Genomic DNA, 25,123 nt, shown 5'->3' with positions numbered 1-25,123 from the left:
TTACAATTGCCGGACACGTCTTGTCCCATGTCTCAAGAATCAGTGAACTAGTGTTAACAGAGTCTTGTTTTATTGTGTACCATTTTCACTGCTTGCTGAACTGTAAAGTGGTTTTTCGTTCACACACTTTTAACCTTGTGTTGGAAACCATCTGTTTAAAGATGCTGAACTTCCTCTATGTGAAAAGGAATGTCGGTCTCTATGCCAAACATCAGCAAATCATCTTTTCCCGTCCTCAGAGATGCCTCAATCTAGACTTCACTTTCTTAATCTGTGAGAATGAACGCTCAGCTGCGGCTGTGGACACCGAAATTTTTACCAGCTGACATAAGGCTGGGGACACAAGGTGAGTCTTGTTTTCTTAAAAAATCTCCAGCACTACTTTGGCACTTTTCATTGGGCATTTCTCTGCAGACAGAAACGCTCTGACTCATCCGAGAGGCTCGGGTCTCTGAGATGAGTAACTCTACCACTCACTGTGCTGTATGCAGCTCACACTTCCTTTTAAAGAGATCCTTTTACCTTACTTTCAAGAATGAAATGAGTCATTTCTAAATAAATCAGGAATTCAAAGTTTATTGAATGCAGAAGTATGAAAACTCTTTTTTCCTCTATTCATTTTACAATTTTGATTCCATTAGGTTTTATACTACCACCTTCTGCTATTTATACTAATGACGGAATAAGCAAAATTCTAGAATGTGACTATTCTAATGCAACAGCCAATCACTGTTTATTTATAAATGAATGAGAAGTGCCATAACCTAATTGACAGCTGTTGCAAAATTACAATAAAAATGCAATAGTTTCAATGTAAACTCCAAATAAAGCCTACTCAAACCTAAATATTTAAAGGCAAACATAATGACACATTAAAATTCACTACATGCAATAAAAAATTAATATAACTTTTACTCAACATGGTGGGAGAAGCAGCCTCTTTCTTTAGACTTTGACCATGACAACTCTTGCATTTTAAAAAACATAAATGACAAAAAGTATAACAAGTGTGCTTAGATTATGTAAATCTAAGAAGATGGGGTGAACACTTTTGAACAGAATGAAGATGTGTACATTTTTCTTATTTTGCCTAAACATCATTTGCCCTTCAGAGGCTACAGAAGATACTTACATGTTTCCCAGAAGACAAAAGTAAGTAAGTAAGTAAAATTTACTCTGATCTTCAAATTCAAAAAGTTTAATGCACTGTGTTTCCTTCTGGAGCATCTGCAAACGTTTGAACCTTCTGTAATAGTTGCATATGAGTCCCTCAGTTGATCTTAAAATCATACAGTCGTTGTTGGAAAGGGTTCAAATGCAAACAAAATGCTGGAAAACCAAAGAATTTGTGGGACCTGAAGGATTTTTCTGAAGAACAGCAGCAGTTTAACTGTTCAAGACAAACAAGGGACTCATGAACAACCATCACTAAACAAAACAAAACAAACAAACAAAACAATAACAACAACAACAACAACAAGAACTGTGTGGACAGCTGTGGATCATTCAGGTAACAACACAGTATTAAGACTCAAGCGTATGTAAACTTTTGAACAGGGTCATTTTTTATAAATATAACTATTATTTTCTTTTGTGGATTATATGTAAACATCGTTTATGTGAAATATCTCATTCAGGTCAGTACTAAATAAGCAATAACATTTACAAGCAATAACAAGCATTTTGTATGATCTCTCTTATTTTGGTAAAATAATTAACATTTTTAATGATTCTGAAAGGGGGATGCAAACATTTGATCTCAACTGATATATATATATATGAATCATTCTATAATAGTGGGTACATCTCATGTCTGTGAAGTATATTTTTAAATATATTTTCATTAATATAAAGCCCAGATGCTTAATCTTCTAGTACACAATTATATTTTTCTCAATCACACTACTGTATGTTGAAAAACCCATATCGTTTGTTACAAAATGATGTTCATATCACACACAACCCTGATATTCAGCTGTCCGATTTTGTTAAGTTGCTCATTCTACTCTGCATTTAAGCATGAAAATGACCTTAAATATAAATTAATTTCATAGTTTTGCCTTCAGTTAGATTAGGTTATCAAAACATTTGTGTGTGCGCTTCAAAAATAATAAGTGTTTATTGTGATATAACTTGTTTTATTTGTGTCCGAAAAACCATTGTCAACTAAGTTACCCACTAGAACCCCCACCCCACCCCATCAAAAAGTAATGGTTTGTCCCATTCTCACATAATTTACACAGTATGATGATATTTCCTCTAGAAGCACATGGATGAAACACTAGAAGTGATGTTCTCTCTCTTTGCCCTAATATTTGTTACTTAAGCAAACTTGTGTCAAGAGTGGATTCATTGACTGTCAGCAGTGTTACACAAGTATTACTGCTGCAAATTTTAACAAGACAATTTCACTAAAACGTAGTTTTGTTTATGAAAATATATTTCTAAACCTACCATATGCTCAGTAGTTTTCCATGTTGAGCATAGGCCCAAAACAATAAAAACGTCAACTATGTCAACTGTGTTACCCAGTAAAGATAAGATGGTGGACAGTAGCAAACATAGATGGTATTTTATGGACATATTCCTACAGATCACCTTTATTTATATAGCACTTTATACAATATGGATAGTTTCAAAGCAGCTATGCAAGGTCATGTTTGGGTTTTTGGGAAAAAGAAAAACCTTTTTCTTCACATTGTCAAGATTTTTTAGAGTTTCACTGCCTTTTGGAGAACAAAGAGTGGAAGACATTTAGAGTGTAGTTCATGATGAGCTGTTAATTCTGCAGGCTGCTGTTAAACAGGAAGTCAAAGCTCTGAATGTTGCAATCCCTGAGCTTCCCTTCCTAAAGTCTCTCTGTGGAGTAAAAGTGAAACGATAAGGGCTGTGTACATGTAACCTGCCAGTTTGCAGCCCATTTCCAACTTACTAACCCACTGATGAGGAAAAATGGCATATAAAATATATTTATTTATAATAGATAAGGCCATATTAATGGATATCTTCTTGCATTGTGCTTTTATCCCCCCATAGCACTGTCTACAAAAAAAAAAAAAAGATTTGTAGACCTACTGTATGATGTCTGTCTGAATGACCTGCACACCTGCGAGGAACGTGGAATCACATAAAACTGTGTGTACATGTAGGACTGGGTCTTGACAGAACTGGACTACATCACCCAGCTTTGTATACAAGCCACACTCGCCGTCTGAATCCGCTGACAAAGGCAAGTGCTGGGTCTATGTTAAATATGTAAATATTTGCAGGGCATGTTACATTGGGCCTGCAGTAATTCAGTGGATACAAAACATTAAAATCCAAACCTCCAGGCTCAAAGAATAAACAGAGACTTCAGCAAATGAACATTTAATCCTCAGTTCATATATTATCAGATTCCACATGTACACATGGTCTATACAGCTTGTTTTCTGCAAGTCACACCTGTTCAGTTGCCAATTTGTGTCCATCTGCAAATATAAGTTAGTGCTGTACATTACTTACCAATTACTGGTATGAACTGATTTCAGGGGAAACTTCTTGTAAACATTGGCTGATTCAAGTTATAACTTTACAGTCAACATGTCCTGGCAGCAGAATGAAAAAGAAAAATATCTCTATACACTTTTCAGAATATATTTTGTCGTGTTCTGTACATGCTTAGAATAAGGCTTCTCAGAGTTGATGGATATGCAGTCGGAGCGGAAGTGCTCTTTTTATTCAGATGTCAACATGGACCCGCGGATCAGAGAATGCTCGGAAAGGAAATACCATCTTGCTATCAGTGTTTATGCAATCAAGCATAATCTCTTTCTGAAAAAAACAACAACTCTTTTTTTGCTTTTAGCCTAGTATATTTGCCATAAACCATTTAACATCAAAGTGTTATAGTGCTAACATTTAAAATACCGTAGTATTAATAATATTGCTTCTCTCCTACCATAAATCTGAAATCAATAAATCTCTGAATAGTTACTGAGAAGTGCTCTGTAGTTTGCAACAATCACAAACATTTGATCATATAAGCTCACATTAATATTAAACCACTTCAGATTGCAGTTTCTCCACAGAAAGAAGAGTTAGTTGTGATCTACAATTCATTGATATAGACTGAGTTAAAGGCACAGTTCAGCCAAAAATGACAATTCTGTCATCATTTACTCAGTCTCATGCTGATCCTGCACAACTGACTTTCTTCTGTGCAACATTAAAGATATTATAAGAACACTGTTAACCAAACAGTTTCAGTTCCCATTTACTGTTATTTTTTTTTTGTCCATACACTGAAAGTCAACAGAAACCCAGACTTAGTTAATAACAATCTTCAAAATATCTTCTTTTATGTTGCACAGAAAAAAAAGTCAGTCCTATACGGACTGACTTATAGGGGAAAAAAAAGGTACAAAAGCTGTCACAGAGGTGACACCTTCTCAAAAAAGGTACTTTTTGTACCTTTTAGCTATTAATATGTACCCTTTGGGTACCAGTACACTTTTGTACTTTTTTTGTACAATGCTGAGTAAATGATGACAAGTTTTAATTTTTGGGTGGACAGCTGACATGATGATCAGATCGTGCTCTTTCACTTCAATCCCTAAAACTGTCCAAAAGATGTTACCAATGTAACTCATTATTACTGTGTTTTATCGCTTTTAACACATTGCCACAAAGTTATCGTCACGTTTTTATCCTCTATACAATCATGACTTTAATTCCTTTCTGAGTTCATATAAATGAACACCATCTACTTTGGCTAGAATGAAAATCAAATAAATGATTCTCGTTTGAAAGGACACAAATGCTAACACAAGCCCGTTTAGCAGCGACTAAACAATTATTAATATACAGCTTGATGTAATTAAAACTTGTAAAGTTTATGGCTCATTAATATGTGATCCAGGCACATTTCCCTGACATGGCCATGGTGAAAAGACTGACTAGAAAGGAGTTTTATAAAAGAAAGGACAGAGCGGATACAGCGTTTAGATCCATTTAAAAACAACGAGAGATGCTCTTCTTTAAGACATCCACGTTTTGATGCTCTCGAATGTCCTAAACGTCTGTTTTAAATGACAGGGTTAGTTTAATGTTTACAAAAAGACAACATGGAGCTCGTGAAATGCCGACAGGTAGATTTTTGAACTTAAAAGGATTAAACAATTCGGGATATCTGCATAGACGACTGTGAGCAGCAGTTTGCGGGAGTTCACCACAGAGAAACACTTCATTTCCAAACTACCGTCTGCCATCTTCAACACAGTGATGGTCGAACTGAGTCTGTCCTGGAACATTAAAAAGCTTTGAGTTTCCTATCACTCATTGATAAGTGATCACTGCAGGAGTCCTGGGGCCCTTTTTTAGCGTGTTGTTTTTACAGATCAGTGTCCTCAATGTGATCTGCCATTGTGTGCAACCTCATAGAGGTGAACTTAATGCTCCCCGTTGCTAATGACCACCTCAGGGCCAGCTGTGGTAGTTGGGATGCGGGGCATCTTCTTGAGCGGGCTGGGAATATGCTGAGAAAATAGAGAAACACAATCAGTAAATACCTAAAAGAACAACAGAAGTATTTTAACAGTTAAACACGACATACCTCAGCTGCAATGCTGGAACTGACCAGTCCGGCCTCCAGCGGTCTGTCATCGTTCATCGAGCGCCTGGCGTACTGCCTGCGATGCTTTTCGTCCACGCGAGTGAGGTACCATGTTCCTGGGAAGAGTTCGTCTACTGAGCCTTGAGGGATGTAGTTTGCTGTGGAAATGAGAAACATCACATCGGCAAACAGATTCAAGATACGAATGAAGATGAAATCACTGAGAGAAGAGCAGAACGCAAACGACTGATTACCTAAATGATGGGTTTCTTCTCTGAGCTTCATGTTCTGAGCAAAAACATCTGGTGAAACCTTCTTTCTAGAGTCCAGTCTGGCCTGCAAGTCACACAGGCTGGAGACCATCTTATCCAGAGCAGATCCTTATTAAAACAAGACGTACGTTAGCACAGCTGACGTACAATCAACCTTGAGTTATCAATGACTGTAATTCTGGATGGGCGGTACAACTAGCAGTTATAATTAACTAAACTAAACTAAGATGAACTGCCTTTCATTTAATTCCCTCTATTGAAATCTATTTTATAATATTACAATATATGTAAAACATTTTTGGGTTGACTCTCCAGAGAAAATAACTGTGTTGTTATAAAAGTGACAATTTCTTTTACCCTAACTGTGAGTTTGGTCATACCGCCTACGCTAGTTTAGTGTAATGACACTCCACTGGAAACTGTGTTTGTGTGTGTACTGTACATACCAGGTGTAGCATCTTGTGTGACTTTGATGGAGTAGAGCGTAGCAGCAAAGCCTGAGCCATATGAAAACACACCGATTCTCTGTCCTGCCAGTTGCTGCGGTGTATGTCTGTAGAGGTTAACAAAAACATAAATCATTAGTGCATCATATTTACAGCGGCTTTGCAGAAGCATGAAGGTTGTATACTCATGAATCGAAGACGAGGCACGAGGAGCAACTGTGACACTTACTGTGCGAGAACTGAAGCCAAGCAGCCGTACACTGATGGTGTGTACATGTTCCCATTCTGGTTTGATATAAGCAGAGACGCCTTTGTCTTATTATCAAACAGTTCTGAACTGGCCTTCATAAAGGCCTTCTCCACATCTCTGTCGAAATACGTCTCCTCAATCTTTACATCTCTGCAAAAAAATGAGATACAACATTAAAATGTTTGGTTTTTACAAAGATGTGCTCACTATGAGCTGCTGTTGTACGGAAAACAGCTGTGAGAAGAATCTTTAAAAATTCTCAATTCAAAAGTTTAAATAAAATTTAAATTTAAATAAATACACTACCAGTCTTTCTACAGTACCAGAACTTTCTATTCATCAAAGAAACCTGAAAAATTCTACTCAGCTGTTTTCAACATTATAATATTAATAAATGTTTTTTTGAACAGCAAATCAGAATATTAGAAAGATTTCTGAAGGATCATGTGACTGGGAGTAATAATCCCAAAATTCAGTTTTGTTCACAGGAATAAATTACATTTTTAAATATTTTTAAATAAAAAACAGTCATTTTAAATAATGAAAATATTTCAAAATTTTTATTGTATTTTGGATCAAATAAATGCAGGTTTGGCAAGCAGAAGGGACATTAAAAAACATTAAAAATCTTATCAAACTTTTGACTGGTAGTTTATGTTGTAGGAGGATGTTATTAACCTGAAAGAATCCAGTCCGCTGAAGGGTCCGCTCTCTGTGTTGGGACTGGGATGACAGAGGAAATCGTTGAGCATTAGTCGAGCCAGAGACTTCTGGACCAGTTTACAGTAAGGAGAGTGGAACACCATGAAGCCGAAGTCTTCAAGACTGCAACGTTTGTCAAGACCCTCTGAAACACAAGAGAAACCCCTTCTTAAAACACAATGACACAGTGTTTACACACACTTTTTAGTTTAGGAATGTGTATTCATGGACCATTTGGAATATTATTTACAGACAGTGAATCAATTGTTTGTTCACTGAAAATTGAAAGAGGAAATTTTGGCTGATAATATGAAAACAAACCACTGCTTTCAGTAACGTGCATGATCAGTCATGTTTTACTTAGAGCTGCGAAATGATTAGTTGCGATTAATCGATTCAGTTTGTTTACATACTGTATGTGTGTGTGTGTGTATATATATATATATACACACACACACACACACACACACACACACACACGCACACACACACACATACACGTCTGGTTTATTATCCTTGTGGGGACTCTCCATAGGTGCAATGGTTTGTATACTCTCCACACTGTATTTTCTGTCCCTTTACCCTAACCCTACCCCTAAACCTAACCCTTACAGAAAACTTTCTGCATTTTTACTTTCTCAAAAAAACTCATTCTGTATGATTTATAAGCTTTTGTACCCATGGGGACCTCAATTTAGGTCCCCACGGTGACACTAGTCCCCATGAGTCTGTGTGTATTCAGGTTTAGGTCCCCACAAGGATATAAAAACAAGTCCACACACACACACACATATATATGTATATATATTAAATAATTACACTTATAAATAAATTAACACAATATCATTTATATTATACATAAATGTAAATATTTTACATATAAATCTAACATATTTTTCCTAAATATATACACATATGTGTGTGTATTTATATATACATAATAAATATACACAGTACACACACATGTAAACAAACTTATTTTGAATCGATTAATTATGACTAATTGTTTTGCAGCTCTAGTTTTATTTAAGTATACCACAGCATGTAATGTGTGAAAGGAGGAACTGTCTTTGTGAGAAAACACAGATAAAATGCTGGGATTGCTTTATAGCAACTAGCTGACTAGTATGTTTTTTTTTTCCAAACATAGTTTAATCACACTTTCATCCCTACGTGTCTGACATTTTCATTTTCTGCTAATAATTGTTTTTCTATAACATTTTTAATGATCCTTTTTGAACTTTTGAGTTTTAACAATATGTCTAAATAATAATGACACAAATTTTCACATTCAGATTATAAATAAATAAACAAGCTAAATAAACTGTATTATGAGTTTATATCATTTGAGAATATGTAGATGCATTTGCAAACCTCTCTGCCACTGGGCATGGATCTTGTTCCTGTAGACGGAGTAGCAGCGATCTAAAGCACTGAGGTAACACTGAATGGAAAGCTTGCCGTCCACCACTGGATACTCAGACACCATGTCTGGCTTGTAAAAATCATATGCATGTTGCATATGTGTCCCACGAAGCCCTATTCAAATAAGTAATTACATTTTAACTGCATCATGAAATAAAAAAAAATACAAAATGTAGTAAATTAAATTATTTTTAAGTAAATAATGGCAATATAGTGGTAAACAAACATGTTGACTTTAATCTTGGTTATCACAAAGATAACAAAACCTGTTTTGATGTCTCTCTAGGTTATTGTGACAAAGGTCATGAGTGTGTCGGTTACTGTAGGCCTCATACCTCTCTCGAAGGCCAGAGGGGCGTTGGGTCCAACTAGCATGGCCACGGCTCCGGCTCCCCCTGTTGGCCTGGCGCTGCCCGTGGCATAAACGGCAATGTCACCCGCAACAACCAGAGCATAACGACCTGTGACATCAAATCATATTAGAGAGAGTCTACACTCAACAGACAAACAATTCAAAATAAAGCAGGAATATTAGACACAATGAGTCTTTTAGGTGCATGAACTTCATATTCATAATTCACCAAATAATAAGAGCTTAAGAGTTTTCAAACGTGTTTTAGGACCACTGCGATTATTACTCATATAATAATTAAGGATATTATCAAATACTACCATGTTGTATAAGCAAATGATGTAATAAAACGTAATTAAAAAATGTGTTTAACTGCAAAAAAAAAAAATATAAATATTATTTTGATTTTGGGGTGAAATATCAGCTGGATGTGTTGTTTTAGTTTTAAATAAATTTTGATTTCTTAATAAACCATGACTGAGAAACGCACCGTCCCAGGAGCTGGACTCCACCCAGTTGACGGCATTGAAGAGAGCGGCGGTTCCTCCATAGCAGGCGTTAGTCGTGTCCACTCCCTCCACATCAGTGTTGCCCGACTCTTCGAAGAGCTGCATCAGGACGGTCTTGGTGGATTTGGACTTATCGATGATGGTTTCCGTGCCCACCTCCAGCCGCCCCACGCTCTCATACGACAGGCCGTTCCGTTCCATCAACCGCTGCACCACCGTCAGGCACAGAGAGTTGATGTCCTCCCGATCCGAGCAGAAGCCCATGCGCGCCTGGCCCAGCCCGACGGTGTATTTTCCGGCTCCGACTCCGTCGTACTCTTCCAGCTCTGTTTGGTCCACGTACTGAGAGGGCACGTACACCTCCATGGCGATGATTCCCACATCTTTTGGCCATGCGGCCTCACAAACAGTAGGGAGTGATCCAGGCATCCTGAATGGACTGAGACAAGAACAAGGGATCTGGTTGACCAATATGTATTTTTGTTGTTTTTTTTCTCAACAGACAAGATTGATATTAAGAAACACCACTTAGAGATATATTGCAGATACACACAAACATTTTTAATGTTTTTAAAAGAAGTCTCTTCTACTCACCAAAGTTGCATTTATTTGATCAAAAACACTGAAAACAGTAATATTGTGAAATAATATTACATTTTACAATAACTCTTTTCAATTGAAATATATAAAAAAATATATATTTTTAAGACATAAAGCTGAATTTTCAGCATCATTACTCCAGTCTTCAGTGTCTTCAGTGATCCTTCAGAAATCATTCTCGTATTTTGATTTGCTGCTCAGTATTTTTGTGCAAACCGTGATACAAGTTTTCAGAATTCTTTGATGAAAAAAAGTTCAAGCAACATCTTTTATTTCAAATAAAAAATCTCATGCAACATTACAAATCTCCTTCCCATTACATTTGATCAATTGATAATATTTGATAATATCCCCTTGCTGAATAAAAGCATTTTTTTACCCCATAAGTTTGAATGGTAATGTATTGTGGTTTGTACAAAAATATAAAGCACAACTATTTTCAACACTGCATCAAATCATTAGAATGATTTCTGAAATATCATGTGACACTGAAGACTGGAGTAATGATGCAAAAAATTCAGCTCTGCATCAAATAAATAAAATAAATGCAGCCTAGTAAGGCAAAGAAGCAAAAACATTAAAATTAGGGCTGCCAAATGATTAATTGCGATTAATCGCATACAAAATAAAAGTTTGAGTTTGCCTAATATATGTGTGTGTACTGTGCGTAATTACTATGTATATATAAATACAAGCACATTCATGTATATATTTAAGAAATATTTACAATTATATGTATTTATTCTAATTTTTATAGAATAAAAATATTTTTTACATAAATTTCTCTTAAATATATACATAACAATTACACACAGTACACACACATATATTAAGCAAACTCAAACTTCTTTTTTGTTTGCGATTAATCGCAATTAATCGTTTGCCAGCCCTAATTCAAATAAACTTCATTATTCCAAACTGGAATAATTATGACAGGTGGTGTATATATAAACACTATGCCACATGATATGTAAAAAATGTAATCTGTTAATCAACCAAGCAGATAAACCCTTGAAAACGTCTAAACAACATATCTGTGCAAAATCATGATGACAAAATATGAGGAAGAGTCCAGTCACAGCCATTAGGAAGTGACAGAAGCACATGGCAAAGCCTGTTAGCTAGAGGAGCTCTGTTCCCCTCTAATAAGATTAACCCTTCAACTGGGTAAAGGACATTACCTTTAACCTACATAGATATGGCTCCACAGAGCAGCTTGTGTTGCTCCATGTCGAGTAAACACACTTGACCACTCAGTGTGGAACAAAACAAGTAAACACTACCGGTAGGCGTTTATTTACATACAGAACATGTGGAGAAACAGAGTTCACTAGGAATAACCAGTAACACGTGCTTTTTTAGCATTATGTGAACTTACAGACAGGTTATAAACAGTTAATTTGTCAACTGGTTGACTTTAGTCAATATGAATTAACGTTACACCAACAGAAACTGTTTTTCTTGTTTGACTAGGATGGTCTAATCATCCCTCTGTCACAATATTTGCCTCTTAATCATCACATCACAGCATAATTACACTGACTATATGTGTTTACGAATATAAATTAACCGTTTTGGTTTGTCATGTTGCTAACAGCTTGTGGAAACAGCTTCATTGCGCTCTGACTGTTCGCTTAATAACAACAATTCCTAGTTTGTGTACTAATAGCTAATAAAGGCAAAATGTATAAATATTTCATAAGCTGTGGTGTTATAATAATTCTGGAATTGAGCTGACTAACTGATGACCGCACCTACATGTGTCACTAGCAGCCTGCTAACACCACACACATCCAGCATCCAGATACACGAGTCCCTTCACATACAGGAGATTTTCTCTTCTTACCTTACAATCATATATTAATTTATATAACTGAGCTGTTCGAATCAGAGAACTATGCCGTCCGGAGATCTCATAAGGTCAGATGTTTGATGAGTGTGCAGTCGAGCAGTATATGTGAACGGACCGCCTTCCGCTCACGGAGGAGCGCGTCTCAATTCACGGACGCATACTACGTACTTCAAAGTCCGTACATATAAGTATGCAGTACGCAAGAACTTTAAATGCAGACTGCACTTTTTCTAATCCTAATATTCGGGACGAGTTAATACTAATCTGCAAAGCATTACTGAAGCGCTTTTAACCAAGAAATTATTTTGTGTTGTCTTATTTTTATTAATTATGTGGAAAAACCAATAACGTTAAATGTTTGTTTACCATATAATTGTACAAAATAGCGCTAAGTATTATTTAAAATATACTGAAGTAACGTGTTTATAGTAGTATTTGACGTTAGTAGTCACTAGTAAATGAGATTGGAGGATCAACTTGTTGCAGGGACAGATTTTAGTTTAAGTTGTAGATTTAAGTTTAGAGTTTGATCTTAATATTTATTCGTGCATATTAAATTGAAGGTGATTTTATTAATGTTTTACCTAAAATAAGAGTTATATTTACGATTTTGTTAAATCCACAAGTCAAAAGTTTTTGAACAGTATTTTTTTTAAAGAATTCTCTTATGCTCATCAAGTCTGCATTTGATTCAAAATACAGCAAAAGCAGTAATATTGTGAAATATTTTTACTATTTAAAATAACTGCTTTCTATTTGAATATATTTTAAAATGTAATTTATTTTATACATTTTCGGCATCATTACTCCAGTCTCTAGAGTCACATAACCCTTCAGAAATCATTAAAAAATGAAAAAAGTTTAGTATTTATTTATTGCTTTTGTAACATTATACACTATATCATTCAAAACTTGCAGTCAGTATATTTTTTTATATGCAAATCAGCATATTAACGCATGATTTCTGAAGGATCGTGTGACACTGGAAATTTAGCTTCGAAATCACAGGAATCAATGACATTTTAAAATATATTCGAATAGAAACCAGTTAGTTTAAATAGTAAAAAAAAAATCATGATATTACTGTTCTTTGGATCAAATAAATGCAGAAGAAGAAACTTCGTCAAAAACATTGTCTTACTGTTCAAAAACTTTTGACTGGTAGTGTATTTATTAATAAAAGAGCGTTTCAAATGCATACTACCTACACTATCTTTAATCTTCAGAGATTACCAGACTATTGAGAGAGGGTCTATTGAGATCAGTTATTTTAACATTAAAAAAACTATAATGTAATTTGTAACTTTTTACAATTTAGATCAAGGTTAAGTAAGCATTAAATCATATATGATGTTAGACTGGACTTACCTATACAGCTGAGCTCAGTTGTTTAGGTGGTGGCAGTCGCTTGTCATTAAGTGAAACGCTTGTTGAACGCGGTATTTAAGACATACTATTTATACATGGTAAGCGGACGATACCTGTACAGTGTGCGCTTCGGTTTCTTGAGCGCTTTTCACGTGGCCAATCAAAACCACGATGCTGTTCTGAAGGTCCTTGTAGTCCCGCCCCCCTGTAGTTCTCCACCAATAGGCGGCTCAGAAAGGAGGGTCGTCGAGCGAGGTGCGCATAGTGGTTCAATGGTGTGAGTGAGTGACGGTATATGGTGAGAGAGCGGCGGCCAATCACAGCATACGTCTGATTTACTCGCCATTTCTGCGCGAATCGGCAGGGAAGCATAACATCGTTTCCATGACGACAGGAGGTTGAACGATGAAATACATCACATCGGAGGATCAGCACATATCAGGTCGCTCAACTTAACAATTCATTGAATGGCATTGTGTAATTCATAGATTGAAAACGTTAAAAAGTATATTTTGAAAAAAATGTCTAGTTTGCCTCTTCTCAACAGTCCAGATTGAAAAACTACTGTAAACTAGTGTTAAATGCTATCGCAACAGCACATTTGGAGTATTGATATTTCATCTAAAGAGATAAATCAATAAAGATAAATGCTTCTAATTTGTTGCTCTCTTGTGTGTTTACTTCACACTCCTTTACAAGACATTTTAAGTGGTATATAATATCTAAAAAACTGATATACACACAGTTTTAAATTATTGCAGTGTGTTAATGTAAGTAAACAAAGTGGAAATGTTTTTTTCAATAGCTTTTAGTTCTATACAGTTCAAATGTAGTGGAAACATTACACATTCAATTCTGAATCAAAGTAGTACCAGACTTTTTAAAGTGTTGCTGCTTTACTCTTTTACATCAAGCAAAGAAAAGGAATATTAATCTGTTAGAAAACTAGCAGTGTCCACATTTTTCTCATCAAACACCTGAGAAATGTTAAACTTCAGATTAAATGACTGAACTAGTTTAGTTGCATAACCATTGTTTTTGATAATTGCACATATAGAAATGGTATTTCAGGTATTTCTGTCCAGGAAGGAACAAATTATATTCCACACTTCCTGTGAATGTTTGGGTTTTGCTTTAGAAAGTGCATTTTTAATGTCACTCCACAAGTTTTGAGTTGGGTTGAGGTCATAGGATTGAGCGGCCACTCCATTACCTCAGCTCTTTTCATCTGAAACCAAGATACTGCTCACTTACTCGTGTGTTTGGGTTCACTGTCTTGTTGAAACACCCATTTCAGGGTTACTTTTTTTCCCTTCAGTTCAGCATAGGGCAACATAATCTCTTTAAGTATTTTGATGTATTCAAACTGACCCATGATACCTGGTATATGATAAATAGGCCAACACCTTAGTATAAAAAAACACCCCATGCTTCACAGTGTATGTGTGTGTGTGTGTGTGTATGCAGAGTTCAGATGCAAAAGCCTCTAAATCCATCTGACATATTTCTTTAAAATGAGCATTTCTTTCTGGCTACTTTGTGTAGGTTTCTACGTAAGTACTGATACTTCTGACTGAGCTGAGGCTGGAATTTAGCGAGTTTGAAGTAAAAGTATTTGATGGACGTATAATATGTGTCAGGAGCATTCACTCAGTATCATGATGTCATTTTTGACCGATGATACTGAATACATGTAATCTGGATTACATAATCAGATTTTAAAAATGAAGTACTTGTAATTAGGTTAAATTACATTTTAAAATACTTGTAATCTGTAATCAGACCACAGTTACTTTTGTATTGATTACATGATTGCATATTATTTGTAATTTATTGATTCTCCCTAATTCCTTTTTTCATCTTTCCTTTCTAAAATACCCTATACATTCAGAAAGTCAGAGTTTTCAGTTTTGTGGACATTCACACAAAGAACTGCCATTAGTCAGGTGGCAACACAGTATTTGACCACTAAAGTACAAAAATCATTTTGGATTTAAGAAGCATTTCAAAACTATATCTGCTGATGTAACTGATCTGCAACTACTGATAAACACAATTTTTATTTGAATTATCCATCAGTAGGTTATTTAACCATGTATTTCTATGGCTTTGGAAGGCTTTTTCACAAACTTTTGCGCAAAATCACAACCGTTTTTGTCATCTCATCCTCTTTCACCTAATGTATTTACTTGAAGTACCCTTGAGATTTTAAAATAAATATGGGTAATTCCATGCAAATGTCAACCTTACCATGAAAAGTTTTTTTTCCAAAGGCTTTTACTATACTGATAGCACAGATGTCAACCTTTGGTGGTTCAAATACCCATGTGAGGTCTCTCTTAAAGCTTTTAAAGCATTTTTAAAATTATTTTTAGTGCATAATTTTCCATAGTCTGGTAAGTGCTATTTTAGTCTTGTCACATACATAAGAGTACATATGCCTTATAAATACACATCAAAATTAAAATAAAGTAACAATTATATGTTCTGTGAAGAGCTATCACTTCTCTATTTGTTGGGTATTATTGCGTCTGGTTTGTGCATTTTAATTCACAGAAATCCAACCATAATGCATAATTATTTTCCTTTTTTTAGCATAAAAAACTTGTGCATAGACTGATACGTTTTCTTATGTTTAGACTCTATCAACAAGGGTTTATTAAAATATACAGGTCCTTTTCAAAAAATTAGCATATTGTGATAAAGTTCATTATTTTCTGTAATGTACTGATAAACATTAGACTTTCATATATTTTAGATTCATTACACACAACTCAAGTAGTTTCAAGCCTTTTATTGTTTTAATATTGATGATTTTGGCATACAGCTCATGAAAACCCAAAATTCCTATCTCAAAAAATTAGCATATCATGAAAAGGTTCTCTAAATGAGCTATTAACCTAATCATCTGAATCAACTAATTAACTCTAAACACCTGCAAAAGATTCCTGAGGCTTTTAAAAACTCCCAGCCTGGTTCATTACTCAAAACCACAATCATGGGTAAGACTGCCGACCTGACTGCTGTCGAGAAGGCCATCATTGACACCCTCAAGCAAGAGGGTAAGACACAGAAAGAAATTTCTGAACGAATAGGCTGTTCCCAGAGTGCTGTATCAAGGCACCTCAGTGGGAAGTCTGTGGGAAGGAAAAAGTGTGGCAGAAAACGCTGCACGACGAGAAGAGGTGACCGGACCCTGAGGAAGATTGTGGAGAAGGACCGATTCCAGACCTCGGGGACCTGCGGAAGCAGTGGACTGAGTCTGGAGTAGAAACATCCAGAGCCACCGTGTACAGGCGTGTGCAGGAAATGGGCTACAGGTGCCGCATTCCCCAGGTCAAGCCACTTTTGAACCAGAAACAGCGGCAGAAGCGCCTGACCTGGGCTACAGAGAAGCAGCACTGGACTGTTGCTCAGTGGTCCAAAGTACTTTTTTTCGGATGAAAGCAAATTTTGCATGTCATTTGGAAATCAAGGTGCGAGAGTCTGGAGGAAGACTGGGGAGAGGGAAATGCCAAAATGCCTGAAGTCCAGTGTCAAGTACCCACAGTCAGTGATGGTCTGGGGTGCCATGTCAGCTGCAGTCAATGCAGCTAGCTATCAGGAGATTTTGGAGCACTTCGTGCTTCCATCTGCTGAAAAGCTTTATGGAGATGAAGATTTCATTTTTCAGCACGACCTGGCACCTGCTCACAGTGCCAAAACCACTGGTAAATGGTTTACTGACCATGGTATTACTGTGCTCAATTGGCCTGCCAACTCTCCTGACCTGAACCCCATAGAGAATCTGTGGGATATTGTGAAGAGAAAGTTGAGAGACGCAAGACCCAACACTCTGGATGAGCTTAAGGCCGCTATCGAAGCATCCTGGGCCTCCATAACACCTCAGCAGTGCCACAGGCTGATTGCCTCCATGCCACGCCGCATTGAAGCAGTCATTTCTGCAAAAGGATTCCCGACCAAGTATTGAGTGCATAACTGAACATAATTATTTGAAGGTTGACTTTTTTTTGTATTAAAAACACTTTTCTTTTATTGGTCAGATGAAATATGCTAATTTTTTGAGATAGGAATTTTGGGTTTTCATGAGCTGTATGCCAAAATCATCAATATTAAAACAATAAAAGGCTTGAAACTACTTGAGTTGTGTGTAATGAATCTAAAATATATGAAAGTCTAATGTTTATCAGTACATTACAGAAAATAATGAACTTTATCACAATATGCTAATTTTTTGAAAAGGACCTGTAAACAGACGGTTTTTATATTGGTTAGTATATTGGTAACACATACATTCTCTAAGCATTTATATATCACCTCTATAACGCAAATTGTCACATCCATAATGCTGGATTTGCCCAATAATTAATTCTCACATTTGCATGTTCATTGGTTCTATGACATTGATTATGATCACATGACATGCAGATAAACAAACAAAATATGTGATTTTTTTTTTTTTTTTTTTTTTTTTTTTTTAGAAAAAATTGAACTTTGATTTTAAAATGATTTATTTTAATTTAATATTTTTTTATGATTTAATTAATTATTAGCTAACTCCTCACCCCCTACAGTGCGCTCAAAATCACCAGTTTTGGAAACTGACGCAATATAATGTTTAATGCGCTTCATGTTGTTAATAACAACAAATGGAATATTTGAATTTTTGTACTCTTTATATTTTTATGTCAATATGGTATCCTATTTAAACAAGGTAGGTCAAAAGTAATCTAAAAGTAGTCTGATTATCTTACCTAAAATGTGTAATGTAATGAATTACACTACTAACTAAAATTTTGGTCATGTAATTTGGTATCAGTAATGGATTACAATTTGTAAGTAAAGAAATGTGTTTGCAATGTGTAACAACATAAAAAGTTCAATAACTGAGACATAAACTGAACAAGTTTCACAGGCATGTGTTGAACAGAAATGGAATAATAAGTCTCTGAACAAAGGGCAGGTCAATGTCAAAAGTGTCAGTGAGTATCTAAAGCAGGGGTGCTCAACCCTGTTCCTGGAGATCAACCTTCCTGCAGAGTTCAGCTCCAACCCTGATCAAACACACCTGAACCAACTAATTAGGATCACTTGATAATTACAGACAGGTGTGTTTGATCAGGATTGGAACTAAACTCTGCATGAAGGTAGATCTCCAGGAACAGGGTTTGGCACCCCTGACCTAAATGTGTCTAACAGCTACTTTAAAGGGGTCATCGGATGCCCATTTTCCACAAGTTGATATGATTCTTTAGGGTCTTAATGAAAAGTCTGTAATATTTTGGTCAAAACTTCTCAATGGTTGTGTAAAACAACACCCTTTTTACCTTGTCAAAATGAGCTCTGGAAAAATCATCCTGTTCTGGTCGAGGCTGCTTTAAATGTTAATGAGCTCTGCTCGCCCCGCCCCTCTCTTCTCTCTGTGGAGCGACGAGCCTGTTTACTTTAGCCGCTAAACTTGCTAACTAGCACGTTGTTAGGAAAGACGATCGCAAAGATTCATAAAAAAAATCATTATACTCACTTCTGCTGTAAGTGAAGCTGGATCATGAATGATTCACGCGAACATAGACGGATATATGTAGATCGGGAGGCGCATTCCCTTCACAAACAAATGTAATCCACTGCATCTTTAGCGGCTCAGATGTCGGGAGTAAATGACGACCACTGTGTTCACTATTACATCCAGCAACACAACACCTCAATCGCTCAATCGGAGCTCCAGCATTAAAACCATGGAGGTCGGACTGTTCCAGCTGATCTGAGGTAAGACGCTCATGTCAATCAACTATGGTGGGAGCGGCCTCTGTTGCTGTGACGCCACAACGACAGGCATCTGAGAACGGCTCGATTTGAAAAAGGGGATATTATTTTTACAGATTAATTTAAAACCACTGCATGTATTTTTATCATTATAGGGGAGATTTGTACATACACTGACAACACACATTAATGTTCAAACAACATGTAAAAGTGAACTTTGCATCCAATGACCCCTTTAAAATACTGGTGTATCTCATCCGTATGAACTCATTTGCCAGTTCTTGCTGTGACATATTACTCCACAACTGAAGCACTAAGAGTAATGATATTCAGCCTGACTTTCAGCAACATTTTCCTCTTCATTTTCAGAAGACAGAGAAAAACAAAACAATGAAGCTTTTTTTGCATGAAAAACCACCTCAGAAATGATTATAAACTTTTTACAAAAAAAAAGCATTTGAGAAAGTGACAAGTTTTATGAATATTTTAAATGTCTTTTATGACGCAATGAACTACCATGCTTGTTAAACATTAACAATGACCTACTGACATAATCGTATTATTTAAAAACCCTACTGATTTATGTTGACTGATTATGGGTATGAAACTATATTTGGCATTTAAAATATTGCTTGTAAGAGCTCGTAAGAAGACTCACTTGATGTCCTGATGTGATTGATTAAATTCTTAACATTCAGTCAGTCTGTTGTGATCAAAACAATAGTGCAACACAAATTTGAGGATCACAACTAAAGCAATAAAAACCCAAATGCAGTGTTATATACTAATTAAATAATCCTGGTCTAGTAGGTAATTACTAAATCACTTTTGTAATTACTAAAAAAGTGTAAATTAGGACATTAAACATGCATTCAGAGTTGTTAATGATCAGTTACAGTTCGTACCACTGATCATCATTATAGTAACAAACAGTTGACAGATAACCTACAGCAGGGCAGGTAATGTTCTCGATCACAGATATCGTACTGATGTCAGAGATATCACAGCACAAACAGCTCAGTGACATTTGACACAATAAAGGAACCGTCTTATATGAAAAGGTCAAAACGTGAAAGAAAAGAGGCAAAGAGAAAAAGGATTTTCCTATATGTTTTATTTGCTATAAAGACCAAAATAGGTAGATTTCATTATAAAATGCTTCAGATGGGGTAAAAACCTAATAATTAAAACATTTGTTGACAAAAGCTACACAAGATTAAAAGATACAGCTTTAGCCAATTAAATTTTCTTTTGCTGAACCCAGAGATTTATTTGCACAATAAAAGAGCTAATATAAGTTAGCTCTTAAGCCCTGGAGATTTTTGAGGAAAAAAAAAAAAAAAAAAAAAAAGAAAGAGAGATATAAAATTATAATAAAAGAATATATATTTATATATAATTATTTATATATATTGAGAAAGTGAACTTTGGTAGAAGAAAACTCTAGAGGACACCTGAGGTAGAAAAGACTGGAATAAAACAGCAATAGACAATCTTCACATAAAAAGTACCACCAAGTGACAAGAAACAGCATCATTTCATACAGGTCAGTTCAGCCCAGATCAAAAAAAAAAAAAAAAAAAAAAAAAAAGCCCATGATACAACAGAACAACATACAGTGAGCAACAAGCTGGTTGAGATGACGAGAACCGAAAAGAAACGACAGAAGATGTGGAAAAACTCAAGTAATACTGATTAGATTTTATGAAGCTGACTGAAACGGACACCTTTCCAGTATATAAAAAGATAAGAGTGCATAACTTTAAAGCTTTTATAAAGGCATAGAAAAATAAAAAGAAAAAGGAAATACACCCAAATGCAGGAACAAAATAAGGATTTATGATGAGAAGTGTGGTTTCAAAACAAAAATAAAAATTGCAGGAGTCAAGTAAAATACATTTAGCTACCAAAATTCATATTTACATCTGAACTCTTCAAGCTTGATCAGCCTGTATTCCACATAAAGTAGTAGAATTTTGCATTAAATAACTTTATTTTTAAAAATAGTTTTGAAATCATCACATTTAAAACTCTGAGATTTGTGTGAAGGGTCCAAATAAGGTCATCGAAATCTTTTAAAACGCTTTAAAAATTGTCAAAAACAGCAACAACACTTGAAGAGCCACAGTTCATACACCCGACATGTCTTCAGAACATGCATCATGTTAATTGTTTTTGGGAGAAAACAACGTTTACAAGCACTAAAGTCATTAGCTAAATATGATCCCTCCACCGAAATGTTCAACAGCGTGAAATAACACATGAGGAAATATTCAGTCACGCAGGTGCTGAATACTCCTAGGAAGCTTAATCATTTACAAAACGCCTGTCGGATTTGTGAACGTGAACAGAACAGCACCAAAAACATGGCTGAGCAAATAACAACAACAGAATTGTGAGTCAAATTAATGAAATGAGTCAAATCACAACGTAAAAACTGAAATGGAGTTGGAGATCAGAAGTGATGTTCCAGTGAGACTTTCCAACATTTAAAATCAAACGCATCACAGTCTAAAATTGGGCAATAGCTTTGAAAAGGTTCCCAATTACACCCATGAAGCTAAAACAAATAAAAACCAGACATTTATACACACGATCTCCATTCAGAAATGAAAAGCGAACCATAGCGGCATCATAAGCATTCACATTCAGCGTTGTGCTAGTTCAACTAGCAAAGATTTGTCTTCCACCAAACACGACAAAGCACGAGGCCCGACGAGCGCGGACCGAACGCACGCAAACCAAATGTGAGGAGATTGAACTTTTCGGAAGCCAAATGGACTCTTGACCGTACAGAGATCTTAACTTAAAAAACAGAAATGGCACTTTTATACAGACACTCACATGTGCTAGCATGTTTTTTTTGCATCAGGCATTGAGGCTACAGCATTTAGGGCCCTCTTCAGTGACTGTGTTTTGTTTGTTCAGGCAAGAGAAAGACAGAATAACTTGCACTAGGAACACGTGACAGCAGTATGAGGCACAGGCCGGACGTGGCCTTCAGTAGTCTGACGTCTCGCGGCTGTGGCGGGTCTACCAGCTGTGGCGGAAGACGGGATGCTTCAGCAGCTCTCTGGAGGGCGGCCGGTCGGAGGGCTGAAGCTTCGAGGCAGCGCAGGGTGACGTCCCGCAGGCCTGGAGACAGGTGGGGCGGGATGGTGGGCGCTGTGGTGGCGCTGGCGATCTGGGACGGTGATGAGAGAGAGTTGGGTTAGTGAAATAATGGTTTACTGACAGACGGACCAAACAACACATCTGAAGTGAGGAAGCAGTGAGTTCCAACATACACAAACAAATCTGCAAGTTAGGGATGAGAAAATATGCATTAATTTCTGTCATAACAAAAAAAACGTGTTTTTTCACTTCACAAAGCTAGTAATTTTATCATTTAAATACATCAAATATAAAAATACATTTTTATTAAAAAAAAAAAAAAAAAAAAAAAAGGATTTGACAGTTTTTTGAAAATTTGAATAATTTTAAAATATATATATATATATATATATATATATATATATATATATATTTTTTTTTTTTTTTTTTTTTTCATTTAGCATGAAAATTAATTAAAAATGTTTAAAGTACAATGAAGTACACCTGAACTATTAAGGGTCACTTTTTACACAGTGTACATGCAGAGAAATCTCTAAATAAATAAATGTTTTATTTAATATATACATATGTATAGAAATGTATGTAACAATTTTAATACATACAAATTAGAGGTCAATATTGGATTTTGCTGATATGATAATCATACATTTAAACTGATTACTATAATCTAAATCTATATACTGAATGTGCATACTGACTAACGACCCAGAGATAAGCTTCAAATTCACATTGAATTACATTCCAGATACAGTTTACTGTGTAACTAAAATACCAATAATAACCAGAAATGATCTGATGCATAATTCAGAACTTTTACTTATAAACAAGCTCCAAATACGCCAGGACTCTCATTTTGAAATGTCTGTTTTCCTACTTCAGTGGCTCATTTCCTGACAATATGTGGTTTGGGGACTGGATAGGGTCACTGGGTGACAGTGACTGTTTCACTTCATAAGACCTCAATATATTGTCAGAAGCCATGGGTATTTATTTTGTGTTCCTGTGATGGTAGTCTTGTGATGGTAGTCAAACACCAAGGACGACGGTTCCAGCTAAAAATCGTATTTACTGCTCTACTGAAGTAAATGAATCTATTTTTTTGGTTAATTATCGCTTTATAATTTGATCAAGCTGAATTTAAGTCTTAAGGAGTCGCAGAGACTCTGATTATATAGGCTGAAATTTTAGCAAACGTAACTACATTTTTTTAGTTATATATAAAAAAATACATTTTTTCTTAATCATAAAATGTGCACACACAGTTCTATCCTCACCTTAAAAATGAGCGCCAGGTGGTTGGAGTGTTTCTCTGCATTCCAGGGCGGCTTCGCACAGGACATCTCGATAATAGCACAGCCCACACTCCAGACATCACAGCTGCGACCGTACTGCTGCCCTCTCAGCACCTGCAGTCACATAAATGACACCAGTTTATAACCACAATCCCTCATATGACACTTGAGACATCTGTAGAAACGCAGAGACCATTTAACATAACTGCAAGAAAAACAAGAAGATTAAACAAAAATCTAATGCAACTGCCATTAACTGACATAAAGCAGCAGGTGCATCCAGGGGTCAGTGGGTGCGCAAGGCCATTAATTACACAGGCTCTCCAGGAGCAGGACTGGACACGTCTGACCTGTCCTCTCCACAGAACTCAGTGAAGAGGGAGAATAAATAAGCAACCGATTTACTCCTTCAATGCACAGTAACCCTTGCATGAGTCACAGACAAGAGAAAGAGCATGACGGCTATTCTGCAGTCCAACACTCTCTCTGTCCTCTGCTCTATGAATTTCCAAAATAAAAGCCCCTCAGAATTTCTGCAATTCGCCACAGTATATAGCTTCAAATGAGCCCCAGTCCGCTTATATTATCAATAATTCTCTGACATTTCAGAGTTGTTAGTCATGGAGATCCAGACTGGAACATAACTGTGCTGCAAATGAATCAAGTGGAGTGAAGCAATCATCTGTGCACTGCAACCAACACGACAGCACAAACAAGATTCTTTTTTATGCAAGACTAATGCAAAAGTGTAAATCTGAAATCCTGCATGTCAGTAGTACACAACCTAAATTAAATTAAATGAAATACAGCACACCAGCTAAAAGGGGCCCTTTTGTAGTATATGTGAACATAAACATAACATTAGGTTGTTAAACACTTCATAAAATTTAAAATCCTTATCCACTCCTTTTAAGTCTCCTAGTCCACATTGCTTTAATCCAGTATACATTTATTCACTTAGTGTCGTTCCAGATAACAAAACATTTTCTTACAACCTAATGTGAATTCTTCTGACAGAATGCATCATGAAATGTATTTGCAGTTTCATTAGAGCTAACATTAGCATCAAGTTACATAAGACTTTTAATCATATTAATAGTAAGATTTTACTCTGATCTCATTTCAAATTACGATCAAATGTTTTAACTTACGATTGCGATCTAACGTTTATTTTGATCATATAATGTTGTTGAAAAAATTTAGTTTTAGTTTTTTACACTAAGCTAATCACTACACCATGCAATTTATTATGTAATACCCCAAATCTCATGAAAATAACTGTAATTGTGTGTTTTTAAATAAATTCCATTTTATTTTGTTCCAAATTGCATTTTTCCCATTTCTTTATCATTTAAATTTTTCTGGAATTCTTTTTAATGGTTAAGCTACATTTTATTAATCAAAAAGCATGTCTAATTAATTAAAACAATACAATACAATACAATTCCACACCAGTTTGTTAAACAAAGTTTAACAAAAAAATGCATGTTTAGGGCCCTATGAAATGTTCTATTTTCTCTCAACATATGTTTTATTGTTACCAAATTCTGTGTTGTAGCATGTCTAATTATCTGACTGCATAAAA

General features: G+C 35.7%; 2 protein-coding genes across 3 annotated transcripts in view; both read right to left on the bottom strand.

Moving 5' to 3' along the window:
- Positions 1-3,353: 3,353 nt before the first annotated feature.
- Positions 3,354-13,509, bottom strand: hmgcs1 (3-hydroxy-3-methylglutaryl-CoA synthase 1 (soluble)). 2 transcript variants are annotated; one of them, XM_051121360.1, is made up of 10 exons: positions 13,370-13,509; positions 9,531-9,988; positions 9,024-9,149; positions 8,638-8,802; positions 7,240-7,408; positions 6,541-6,711; positions 6,312-6,418; positions 5,848-5,973; positions 5,594-5,751; positions 3,354-5,516 (listed from the first exon to the last, which is right to left on the bottom strand). In XM_051121360.1, exons 2-10 carry the CDS (start codon positions 9,976-9,978, stop codon positions 5,430-5,432), a joined length of 1,557 nt encoding a protein of 518 aa, XP_050977317.1. In that variant the 5' UTR covers positions 9,979-9,988; positions 13,370-13,509; the 3' UTR covers positions 3,354-5,429. The 2 variants fall into 2 exon arrangements, with proteins under 2 accessions (XP_050977317.1, XP_050977316.1); XM_051121359.1 differs by lacking the exon at positions 13,370-13,509 and adding an exon at positions 11,996-12,141.
- An 8,537-nt stretch (positions 13,510-22,046) lies between these two features.
- Positions 22,047-25,123, bottom strand: part of map3k1 (mitogen-activated protein kinase kinase kinase 1, E3 ubiquitin protein ligase) — a 60,184-nt gene continuing 57,107 nt past the window's right edge. The window contains 3 exon segments of the mRNA XM_051120890.1: positions 22,047-22,234; positions 22,236-22,316; positions 23,521-23,652. Of these exon segments, the coding sequence (XP_050976847.1) occupies positions 22,166-22,234; positions 22,236-22,316; positions 23,521-23,652 (282 nt within the window). The 3' untranslated portion in view covers positions 22,047-22,165.

This window comes from Labeo rohita, chromosome 10 (genome assembly GCF_022985175.1).
Source record: "Labeo rohita strain BAU-BD-2019 chromosome 10, IGBB_LRoh.1.0, whole genome shotgun sequence".
NCBI classification, from domain to species: Eukaryota; Metazoa; Chordata; class Actinopteri; order Cypriniformes; family Cyprinidae; genus Labeo; species Labeo rohita.
The sequence above is the reverse complement of the archived record's forward strand: the minus strand, read 5'-3'. Positions and strand labels throughout refer to the sequence as shown.

Excerpts from the sequence above, each read along its gene's own strand:
- hmgcs1 (XM_051121359.1), bottom strand. Across the intron at positions 9,150-9,530 it reads GGAGTCCAGCTCCTGGGACG|GTCGTTATGCTCTGGTTGTT; the intron begins GTGCGTTTCTCA and ends TTGATGTCACAG. Across the intron at positions 6,419-6,540 it reads TTGGCTTCAGTTCTCGCACA|ACATACACCGCAGCAACTGG; the intron begins GTAAGTGTCACA and ends TAACCTCTACAG.